The sequence below is a fragment of the Myotis brandtii genome, unplaced genomic scaffold (genome assembly GCF_000412655.1).
Source record: "Myotis brandtii unplaced genomic scaffold, ASM41265v1 scaffold133, whole genome shotgun sequence".
Taxonomy (NCBI): domain Eukaryota; kingdom Metazoa; phylum Chordata; class Mammalia; order Chiroptera; family Vespertilionidae; genus Myotis; species Myotis brandtii.
This window is the reverse complement of record NW_005354718.1, coordinates 2,215,169-2,227,381: the sequence shown is the minus strand read 5'-3', so window position 1 is coordinate 2,227,381 and position 12,213 is coordinate 2,215,169. Positions and strand designations below refer to the sequence as shown.

General features: G+C 40.2%; 1 protein-coding gene and 1 pseudogene across 2 annotated transcripts in view; one reads left to right on the top strand and one right to left on the bottom strand.

Moving 5' to 3' along the window:
* EXD1 (exonuclease 3'-5' domain containing 1) overlaps positions 1-12,213 on the top strand; it is a 38,119-nt gene that overhangs the window by 1,287 nt on the left and 24,619 nt on the right. For both annotated transcript variants that reach the window (XM_014534800.1, XM_014534799.1), the window contains exons 2-3: positions 3,759-3,944; positions 11,419-11,487. In XM_014534800.1, the coding sequence (XP_014390286.1) occupies positions 3,812-3,944; positions 11,419-11,487 (202 nt within the window). In that variant the 5' untranslated portion in view covers positions 3,759-3,811. The remainder of the gene's footprint in view (positions 1-3,758; positions 3,945-11,418; positions 11,488-12,213) is intronic.
* LOC102259166 lies at positions 10,007-10,468 on the bottom strand (annotated as a pseudogene).

Here is a 12,213-nt window from a genome sequence, read left to right as displayed (position 1 = left end):
GCGATCCCTTTGGCGGTCGAACGACCCTTTCACAGGGGTCGCCTAAGACCATCCTGCATATCAGATATTTACATTACGATTCATAACAGTAGCAACATTACAGTTATGAAGTAGCAACGAAAATAATTTTATGGTTGGGTCACAACATGAGGAACTGTATTTAAAGGGCCAGAGGGTTGAGAACCACTGGGTTGAGCGATGGTTAGAACAAATCCTGCCCTCCATCACTGAGTACCTGCGCACCTGGGGACTGGGCAAGCTGCTTGGCTCACTAGTTTTAAGCTTCACCAAAGGCTCTTCTGACAGCTTAGCAGGAGACCGAGGGAGGTCCCACTCTCACTGAATTGTTTTCAGGACTGATTTGCTCTTGTCCGTAGTGAGGTCTGCCTTTGAATGCAGAGGGTGATCTTTTGGATTTGCCGGTCTGGAAGCCATGGGAGCTTCTTAATCTTGCAAGTATAGGTGTGGTAGGAAAGACTTGATGTCAGGCAAGTGAATGTCCCTTTTCCGACTCTGCCCTGAAGCCCATCTCTGGATTTTGACCTTAGTTTTTCCTTCCTAATCTTGAATCTACCGTTTGCAGCTGTCCTCTGTGAGAACTTTCTTTGTGTTAATGTTGTTTTTTCTTACTTTAATGTTTCTTAAGCTTCCTTACTCTCCAAGCATTTCACAAACTTTTATTTCTTATGTATCATTTAAGAATATAAATTAATTTTTTTGCCTCTATTAAGGGCTGTTTTTTCCAGTTTTATGCCCTTTTTTTGTGTCTGTAAAAATTCCCCTTTTGCCTGTTTGGATTGCCTTGAACAATGAAGAATGATTTTTCTCAGACACTCTGGTGACATGTTTTCTCTGGATGCTTTACACCTGGCCTTGCCCTACATATGCTCTTCACTAAGGGCCTGGTTTTAGTTCAGGTTCCATTATCTTCTAAATGTGTGCCTTTGGGCAGGTGTTTTAAATCTTTAAGCCTCAGTTTCTGCATGTGTAAATTAGGTAATGGTTGTTGTAGGCAACAAATGAAATTTGTGAAAGTACTTGCTACACCTTAAAATATAAAAATATAGGTAATTTATCTGGCTAAAATTGCTATGTATCTTCTCACCTTCTTCCTAGTTGAATTATGCCTTAATTATTCCATCAATGTTTTATTTTATTGTTAAACTAGAGGCCCAGTGCACGAAATTTGTGCACCGGTAGGGTTCCCTAGGCCTGGCTGGTGATCAGGGCCAATTGGGCCTTCCAGCCGCCGGCCAGGGCCTTCCTTCGTTCCATGCTGCCCCCTGGTAGTAAGCGCACATCATAGCGAGTGATTGAACTCCCAGTTGAACTCCTGAGGGAACAATTTGTATATTAGGCTTTTATATAGAGAGACTAGAGGCCTGGTGCACGAATTCATGCATGGGTGGGGTGCCTCGGCCTGGCCGGAGATCGAGGCCGATCGGGGCCGATCAGGGCCGGCTTGGGGAGGTTGGCTGTGGGAGTGCACTGACGAGGGGGTAGCTCCTGCGTTGAGCGTCTACCCACTGGTGGTCAGTGCGCATCATAGCGACCGGTCGTAAAGGTCACTTAGGCTTTTATATATATAAACTAGAGGCCTGATGCATGAAAATTCATGCAAGAGTAGGCCTTCCTTCCCCAGCTGCTGGCAATGGCTTCCCTCTGGCATCTGGGACCCAGGCTTCCCTCCTCTGGCTGCCCACAGGCACCTGGGACCCCGGCTGGCTTCCCTCCAGCCCTGGCTTTATCAAGAAGGATGTCCGGAATGACGTCCTTAAGACATCTGGTCTAATTAGCATATTACCTTTTTATTATTATATAAATAGGTTGCAAATTCACTGGTTCACTGTTTGTAGTGTGGCAAAGGCAAGCAGCATTTATTTATTTATTTAATTTGTTGTTAATTCTCACGTGAGGATATTTTTCCATTGATTTTTAGAGAGAGTGGAAAGAAGGGGGAGAGACAGAGACAGAGAAACATCCATGTGAGACACACACATTGATTGGTAAAGGCAATCAGCTTTTCAATTTAAACCACCATAGAGGAAAATTTATCTGGGATTCTAAAAATAAGGACATTCAAACAGTAGGATTGTTCTAAAAGATACTATTAAAAAAAGATTCATCTTTTAAATTACAGTATTACACTTAAGAATATGAGTATCTACTATGGCTAATAGTTATTTCTACAAGGTAAAGTTTTTTTGTACATTTCTGCATTATCATTTATAATGAGCATGCATCATCTTCACAAAAACAGTTGAATTTTACAAAACTAATGTATGGCATTTGGCAGTTTAATCTGTTAGGCCAGTGGTTGGCAAACCGCGGCTTGCGAGCCACATGCGGCTCTTTGGCCCCTTGAGTGTGGCTCTTCCACAAAATACCACATGCGGGCACGCATGTACAGTGCGATTGAAACTTCATGGCCCATGCGCAGAAGTCGGTTTTCGGAAAGGAGATAGACTAAACAAGTATACAAGACGAGTGTGGATGGGAGAGTTGGAAGGGGTCGACCTCAGTGAATGTACCTCAATCAGATTGAGGACGTTTTTAGCAAAGGCCAGCTTAGGAGTACCCTAATTAAGTTAATAACAATGTACCTACCTATATAGTTTAAGTTTAAAAAATTTGGCTCCCAAAAGAAATTTCAATCATTGTACTGTTGATATTTGGCTCTGTTGACTAATGAGTTTGCCGACCACTGTGTTAGGCTGCAAATGACTGGTTGGTGATACTACAGCAGCCCCGTGACTGAACTGTGGCCAGAGTGGGATCAAATGGCCCTTGCAGTGAAATGGCAGCTGGAGTGGTAATGAATAAATTGTGATAGTTTTAAATCACTTATACTTTGGTTGGTTAAAAATGTCAAACTCTGGCCTAGCTGGCGTGGCTCAGTGGTTGAGCATCAGCCTATGAACCAGGAGGTCACGAGTCGATTCCCAGTTAGGGCACATGCTTGGGTTGTGGGCTTGATTCCCAGTGTGAGGTGTGTAGGAGGCAGCTAATCAATGATTCTCCCTCATCATTGATGTTTCCATCTCTCTCCCTCTCCTCTCCTCTCTGAAATCAATAAAAATATATTTTTTATAAAACGTCAAACTCTGGGAATGTTACTAACCTGGAAGAGGATAGATTAGAGACATTTCTGGGTAAACAGTTTGTATTGCAAATGTTTTGCCAATGTCAATTTTTTTCATTTGTTCTTTTAGTATTTATGGTTGATATTAAAAAGATATATGTATCTGCCATTAAAAGTTTCTAAATATTCTGCTTATTCATTTAGCTAAGGAAGGAAATGTGGTATTACCCCATTTTATAGATGAAGTCATCAAGCCAGAGACATTTCTGGGTAAACAGTTTGTATTGCAAATGTTTTGCCAATGTCAATTTTTTTCATTTGTTCTTTTAGTATTTATGGTTGATATTAAAAAGATATATGTATCTGCCTTTAAAAGTTTCTAAATATTCTGCTTATTCATTTAGCTAAGGAAGGAAATGTGGTATTACCCCATTTCGTAGATGAAGTCATCAAGCCTACCTTACCTTAAGTCCTATGGTTTTCATTTCCCCATGTATAAATTAGAGTTGGTGCTCACAATGATTTTTTTCTCATTATCATTCTAAAAGGATAAACAAACTGAATTACTCTTATATTTTTATTTTTCTTGTCTCTTACAGGTATAGAGAAAGAAAAAATAACCCCACTCCCCCACCCCAAAATATTTTTTAAATCATAGATCTCTTTTATTTTCAAGTGCTTAGATACTTAAAGAAGATTTCTTGAAGACTGCTTTTGGAATAAAAAAGCATGGATCCCAGCAGTGACTACCATTACCTCAATCAGATTTTGTGGAGAAGGGTGAAACTCACATTGGTTTGTGGCATCTTTGAGGGAGTGCTCCAGCATGTGGACCCTAACAAGATTGTTGTCTTGAAGAAAGGTCTCTTTTTATTTCTCATAATCTTCTGCCGTTTAAGAAATTCATAGCTTAGTTTGGGTGATGACTGGGCTCCACTGGGATTATTAGTAGGCATCATTCCTATTTTAGGAAAGGGTAGGAGGAAGATTAGAATGCTATTTTCCCTAACAGCAACATGGCTGCATATGCTAGCTTGTCCCACTTCTCTACTTTTATTGACATGATAGTAGAAAATTTCAATATATTTTTTAAATTGGGTAATTCTTTTAATTTTTCTCCATATGCATCTTGAAATTTAAAATAACTACTCTATTAGATAGAATTGCTTTTGGCTTTAACAGACAAAGTCACAAAGGCAGTTATTTTTCTCATGCAAAAAAAGAAGTCAAAGATAGGCTGCTTAGTAATAGTGCAAAGGCTCAAAGATACCAGGAGGGACCAGAGGTCTTGTGCTCCTGCTCTGCAACCTCAGTGATTATCTATTATCCTTTGTCATAAAATAACTTCTATCTCTCCCAGCTGCATTTCTGGTTTATTATAAAGGATACAACTCAGGAACAGCCAAATGGAAGAGGCTCAGAGTTTCCGTGCCTTCTCTGGGTGTGCCATCCTCCTAGCTCCTCCATGTGTTCACTTTGAAGCTACAATATTTTTTAAAATTGATTTTAGAGAGAGGAAGGGAGAAGGATAGTGAGAAACATTGATTGGCTGCCTCCTGCACACCCCCTACTGAGCATGTGCCCTGACAGGGAATCAAATCCTGACTTCCTGGTTCATATGGTGATGCTCAACCATTAAGCCACACCAGCTGGGCCTAACATGTAGTTTTCAATTAAGCCAAAATATGGACTTGCTAGGATAGTTGTTTTCCTAGCATGATAAATTTCAAGTTCATAATTAAAACATACATAAATGGCCCCAGTCAGTTTGCTCAGTAGATAGAGTGTTGGCCTGTGGTCCAAAGGGTCCCAGGTGTGATTCTGGTCAATGGCAGGTACCTTGGTTGCAGGCTCCTCCCCAGCCCAGTTCCTGGTCGGGGCTCCTGCAGGAGGCAACCAATCAATGTGTTTCTCTCACATGGATGGTTCTCTCCATCTTTCCCTCTCTCTTCCACTCTTCCTAAAAATCAATGGAAAAATACCTTCAGGTGAGGATTTTTTTAAAAAAAAAGACATAAATGGCATTTGAGATTAGTTTTATTGTTAAGCCACATTATAACTTTTGTGGGCTAGGAATAATTCATTCAGTAACCATTTATCTTATTTTATTTTTTAAAAATATATTTTATTGATTTTTTACAGAGAGGAAGGGAGAGAGATAGAGAGTTAGAAACATCGATCAGCTGCCTCCTGCCCATCTCCTACTGGGGATATGCCCGCAACCAAGGTACATGCCCTTGACCGGGATCGAACCTGGGACCTTTTAGTCCGCAGGCCGACGCTCTATCCACTGAGCCAAACCGGTTTCGGCGTAACCACTTATTGATAGTTGTATATACCAGGTACTGTGTAAGGTACCAGGGATATAGATAAAAATGACATAGTCCCTATTCTCAAAAAACTTAGTCTGGTAAGGAGACATAAGCAAGTAGAAAAATATACAGTAATGTAGTGTTATATCCTTTTTTATAGAGGGACAAGATGCTATGGAAACACAAAGGTTCAGCTAATTTCCATCTGAGCGTGGTAGGATTAGTACAGTGGGGAAGGCTTCCCTAATGGCAGAATTGATGCAGAACTTTATTCAGGTGAATAGGAATTAACTGGATGGGAAGAAAGGGAGGCTGTTTTAAGTCAGTAGTTCTCAAACTTTATCTGTGCATCAGGATCACATGGGAGACTTGTTAAAACACAGATTGCTTGACCCCCCTCCAAAGAATTTCTAATTCTTTTTTTTTTTTTTATCAGTTTGGGTAGTATTGATATTTAACTTTTTTTTTTTTTAAAGCTGAGTGTTTTTTTTTTAAATTTTATTTTATTGATTTACAGAGAGATAGAGAGTTAGAAACATCGACGAGAGAGTAACATCGATCAGCTGCCTCCCGCACATCTCCTACTGGGGATGTGGCTGCAACCCAGGTACATGCCCTTGACCGGAATTGAACCTGGGACCTTTCAGTCCACAGGCCGACGCTCTATCCACTGAGCCAAACCGGCTTCGGCAGAATTTCTAATTCTTAGGTCTGGGGTGGGGATCAAGAATTTGCATTTCTGACGTTTCCCAGTGATGCAGATGATGGAGAACATGGAGAGAACTATTGTTTTAAGCAGAAGTTGCAGTATGTACAAACATATAGAGACATGAAAATTTGGTGCATTCAGAAAACCTAAGTAAATTTCAGTATGAAGATGTGAGAAATAGGCATAGACAGATGAGAAGGACCTTACATGTCATAGCATTTGGACACTTCTGAAAGCAATGAGGAACAAACTGAAAGATTTTTAAGTGGGAGGCATATAAGTTTTCAAGTTAGTTGCTTGAGATTTTTAATGCTGTGCTATTGGGAACCATGACCAGGTGCTAGAAACAGATTTGTTTCCAGGGGCTTAAATACATTAGGAGTTTATTCTCATATTAAAGAAGGTAGACATCCCAGGCATACTCCCCAAAGTTGGCAAGGATCCAGGGTTTTTCATTTTCTACTCTGCCATCTTTTTAGCACATGGATTCAAATCTCAGAATAATTGATGGAGTTACAGACAGGAGGAAGAGGGAAGATGGGGAAACCGGTGTTCTATCCAGCTGAATCAGCCCCCTTAAAGAGGTGCCCTGGAAGCCCAGTAGGTCACCACTCTCTGCAGGGAGATTGAGCACGTTTCTAGCCTGAATAAATGGCATTGAATAGACAACAATCAGTAAATGTCTCATGCTTGTTCAATAAGCCTTCAGTCCAGATGACATATTTTGGTATATTTTTTCTTGTCTTTAATAACAGATTTATATAGGTGACATAAGTCTTGTATATCACATATACAATTTTTTAGTTAACACTGTAACAAGTATTTTCTCATGTTTTAAAATTTCCATTTAATAAGGCTAAATATTTTAAAGCAAAAAGCTTAAAAACTTTCAAAATATTTGTTATATTCATAATCATTTTCTTAGGAATAGTCCTAGAAGTGAAATTACTGGGTGAAAATTATGGATATTTTAAATGTTTTTTTTTTAAGTATATTTTTTATTGATTTCAGAGAGGAAGGGAGAAGGAGAGAGTGATAGAAACATCAATGAGGAGAAAGAGTGCTCGCTTCGGCAGCACATATACTAAACTTGGAACGCTACAGAGAAGATTAGCATGGCCCCTGCACAAGGATAACATGAAGCATTCCATATTAAAAAAAAAAAAAGATGAGAAAGAATCATTGATTGGCTGCTTCCTGCACACCCACACGGGATTGAGCCCACAACCTGGTCATGTACCCTGAACGGAAATGAAACCATAACCTCCTGGTTCATAAGTCGATGCTCAACCATTGAGCCACACTGGCCGGGGAGAGTTTAAATATTTGTGGCGTTTTTTTTGAGATTTAAAAAAATTTTTTTTATTGATTTCAGAGATGGGGAGAGAGATGGAAACATCAATGATGAGAGAGAATCATTGATCGGTTGCCTCCTGCATGCCCCACACTGGGGATCAAGCCCGCAACCCGGACATGTGCCCTTGACTGGAATCAAACCTGGGACCCTTTAGGCTGCAGGCTGACGCTCTATCCATTGAGCCAAACCGGTTAGGGCAGTTTAAATGTTTTTTATGTATATTTCCAAATAGTCTTTCAAAAGGGTTGTGTATTATTTTGCTTCTAGTAATGTGTGAGTAAATTACAGTAAATAATCTAGCTTTGGATTTTTAAAAAAATGCTCATGTGTATCTTTCCTTGATTTTTGCTAGTTTTATGGACAAGTGAATTTCATTTTGGCATGTTTTAAAATATTTCTAGAGAGATTGAACATATTTCTTTACACTTGTTTCCTGCTTTTATGTACTATTTGAACAAAGCCAGTGTGTGTCATCAGGGAGAAACTACACACAAAGGGAATAGACAGGAACTATTCAGACAATCAAGGGACCCAATGCAGGAGAAATGATGGGGCTTGGGAAGGAATGGAGAAGAGAAGACAGATTCTATAAATGCTTAGCAGATGGGATGAGTAACTGAGTAATCATTAGGTAAAGAGAATGGAAAATGACTCCTACTTTTATGACTCAGAAAATTAGGTGTATAGTAGTTATTAATTGACTAGAGGCCCAATGCATGAAGATTCGTGCAAGAATGGGCCTTCCTTCCCCTGGCTGCCGGTACTGCCTTTGCTCCAACAGGAACTGCCTTTCCGCCTTCGCTCCAGCTCGGAGCTGCCTTTCTGCCTTCGTTCTGGCCAGAGCTGCCTTTCCGCCTTCCCACGCTGCCCAGAGACCCAGAGTGGCTGGGAGCGGTGCAGAAGGCATGGTGATGATGCAAGTGTCCCACCCCGCCCCTGGCCGCTCGGCGGCTGTGTATGCAAATTAACTGGCCATCTTTGTTGGGTTAATTTGCATACTCCTGATTGGCTGGTGGGCATCATGAAAGTGTGGTCAATTTGCATCTTTCTCTTTTATTAGTGTAGATAGAAATGGGAAGAGGTGCAGGTTTATTGCTTACTAGGAGAAGATATGATTTCAGTTTGAAAATCTTAAGTATCTTATTGGTCAGTTGAAAACGTGAGTGGAATTCAGAGAAATATTCCATATTGGAGAAATAATGCATGTCAGGACAGCTACAGCTAGGAAGTTGATGTGATCATTCAAGAAGAAGGGAAAAGGATGAAGAACATAACCCTGGAGACTATCAATGTGCAGGCAGAGTTGGTAGAGGCAGCTAAGGAGACTGGAGGCAAACCAGGGTGACAGTGCAACACTGGTTATGAGGTGCATATTAAAATCATTGAGACCTAGGTTTGAATTCTGACTCTGTCTTTTACTAGCAGTGTGACTTGAAGCAAGTTATTCAACCTTTCTGAGCCTTAGATTCCTCCATAATAGAGATAATGAAATGCCTGTCTTATTATGTTACTGGATAATTAAATGTAGGCAAATAATTAGCATGGTGCCTGGCATGGAATAGGTGCTCAGGATGGTAGTTCTAGGTAACTAGTAGGAAAGAACTAAACAAAGAGTGTCCTGTAAAGCCAAGAAGAAAGGAGAGAATAGTATCAAAGGATGTGTGGGAGCCAAGTATGTTAATACTGTAAACGTTCTTTTTGGATTTGAGAAATAGGCAGCTGGTGATCTTTGACCTCAGTAAAAATATATTCAGTGGAATCATGGGGGTGAAACTCAATTATTTTGGATTGCTGAGAAATGTGGAAATATACAACTGCTGTGAGCACTTTCATCTAGAAAAATAACACCATATTGTAGTCATGAGATCTTGACTCCTAATTCCCTTATGTGCTTGGAGAAGAGCCCTATATTTGTGCCAGGAAGTGGATTGTTATTCCTGACAATTAGTATTTTTGACCATGTAGCATGAAACAGAGTGTGGACTCTAGAAATAGCTGCCTGAAATTTTTTCTGGAGTTAGGTGGACTAAAATTCAATGGAAATATAGTAAATAGATATAATTCTTAGCCCTAAAGGCCCCTGCATATTATTGATAGAAGTTTAAGTTTTTATTTATTATTGATTCTTAGAGAGGAAGGGGGAGAGAGAAACATCAATTTGTTCTACTTATTTATGCATTCACTGTTTGATTATTTTTTTAATGAAAAGACATTATTATTTTACTGTATAACATAGTAGTGAATAGCCCTGACCGGTTTGGCTCAGTGGATAGAGCATCGGCCTGTGGACTGGAGGGGCTCAGGGTCAATTCCAGTCAAGGGCATGTACCTTGGTTGCGGGCACATCCCCAGTAAGGGGTGTGCAGGAGGCAGCTGATGGATGTTTCTCTCTCATCGATGTTTCTAACTCTCTATCCCTGTCCCTTCCTCTCTGTAAAAAATCAATAAAATATATTAAAAAACAACAACAACATAGTAGTGAATATACCTGATTACATTTTCTCAAATAGCAAATGAGACGCATGACAGCATTTCTCTTTGAGTACTGAAAACCTCAATATCAACTGTCTTGATTTTCAAACAAGGGCTTTGGAGGATTCAGTTTCTTATGATGTGTATGATACTGTCCATGAGGATACCAACGGTGCTTAGTAGTAAAGAACATTTTGTTAAGTTGTTCTATCATGGGTCCTTGCTCAAAGTGTTTATCTTTTTCTTCTAATCTGGTTTTTAGTATATGGTCCTGTGTTTCTTCATAGTTATATGCACAGTATCTGGCTGAGAGATAGGTTTGGTGTGTTCATATGGAATACCCACAAAGGATGGTAGCAAACTATCATCCTGCCATCAGATGTCAAAGCAAGTTCCACTTGGCAATTATAGTCATCTGGAAGAGAAGAGTATGTTGATTTATGACAAACACAATATAAAGCTCCATTTTAAATTGGAAATAAATATTTCAAGATAGTTCTGCTTGATATTGCCTATTTCACTACTGATACGGCCATGGTGAATGGAGATGCTTATCAGGTGCTATGGAAAAAGATTAGAAGAGAAAATACTTTTAAAATTTGCTTCTAGCCCTGGCCGGCTTGGCTCAGTGGATAGAACGTCAACCTGCGGACTGAAGGGTCCTGGGTTCGATTCCGGCCAAGGGCACATGCCTGGGTTGCAGGCTCGATCCCTAGTAGGGGGCATGCAGGAGGCAGCCGATCAATGGTTCTCTCTCACCATTGATGTTTCTATCTCTCTCTCCTTCTCCCTTCCTCTCTGAAATCAATAAAGAAATATTAAAAAATTTTTTTTAAAAAAATTTGCTTCTAGGCATACCTATTTTCATCCCTTGATAGCTGCTCACTGCAAGCCCGCCATCTTGCCTCCCACAGTTTGATTCTTGTATGTGCCCTGTCAGGAGATTGAACCCAGAACCTTGGTGTGTCAGGATGATGCTCTAACCAACTGAGCTACTAGTCAGGGCTTTTTTGGAGAAGTTTAAATTCAATGCACTACCATTGCCCTTTTAGTTTCTCTGGGGTTCCCCTTGTTCTTTTTTTTTTTTTTTATTGATTTTTTACAGAGAGGAAGGGAGAGAGATAGATAGTTAGAAACATCGATGGGAGAGAAACATCGATCCCCTGCCTCCTGCACATCTCCCACTGGGGATGTGCCCGCAACCCAGGTACATGCCCCTGACCGGAATCGAACCCGGGACCCTTCAGTCCGCAGGCCGATGCACTATCCACCAAGCCAAACCGGTTTCGGCACCCCTTGTTCTTTATACTGCTTGTTTCAAGGCTATAGCTTTGTAATTTGTTACTGACTCTTCATTCTTTGGGGGAAAATAACTTGGGAATTTTTATAAAACTCAGATTGAGCACTTTTGAGAGATATCATACTTTTTTTATAGTTTCAGGGCTCATTCTTTTTTATTAACCAATTGAATTATTTTCTATAACAGTGAAGAATGTGGAGACTGGTCGAAGTGTCCCAGGAGTGAAGATGTTTTTTGGGCATGAGATTGTGAATGGTGAGAGCTTCATTGTCCTTGAATGCTGGTATTGGGATTTGCAGGGGTAAACTCACTGCACTGCCTCATTCCAATATTTGAAAAAAAATGATTGTTATCTTGCCTTTAATATTGCATTTATGAACTCTTAAATAAGTTAGTATTTGAGAATTGATCCTTACCTTACTGTTTCAATGGATATTATGAGCAAAAATAGTCTTAGAGAATTTTAGTCATCTTGGTTTTTACAATGTGAGGATTGCTAGTGCTCATTACAAGAGACTCAGCCAGAGGCAGAGTTAGGAATCTGAACAGAAAGGAATTGTCGCCCTAACTGGTTTGGCTTAGTGGATAGAGTGTCGGCCTGCGGACTGAAGGGTCCCAGGTTCGATTCCGGCCAAGGGCATGTACCTTGGTTGTGGGCACATCCCCAGTGGGGAGTGTGCAGGAGGCAGCTGATCGATGTTTCTAACTCTATCCCTCTCCCTTCCTCTCTGTAAAATATCAATAAAATATATTTTAAAAAAAGAAAGAAAGAAAAGAATTGTCTTGCTCAGCAAGCGAGTTTAACACTACAGGTTCACAGTACATTCACAAGCTCTTATCTGAAACCTTGGGGCCAAATTTTTCAGAATCCAGAATTGTACTGGACATTTGGAAAAACCTAACACAGAGTATATACTGTTCATCTATACTAATAAAAGGGTAATATGCTAATTAGACCGGGAGACCTTCTGGACAAAGCTA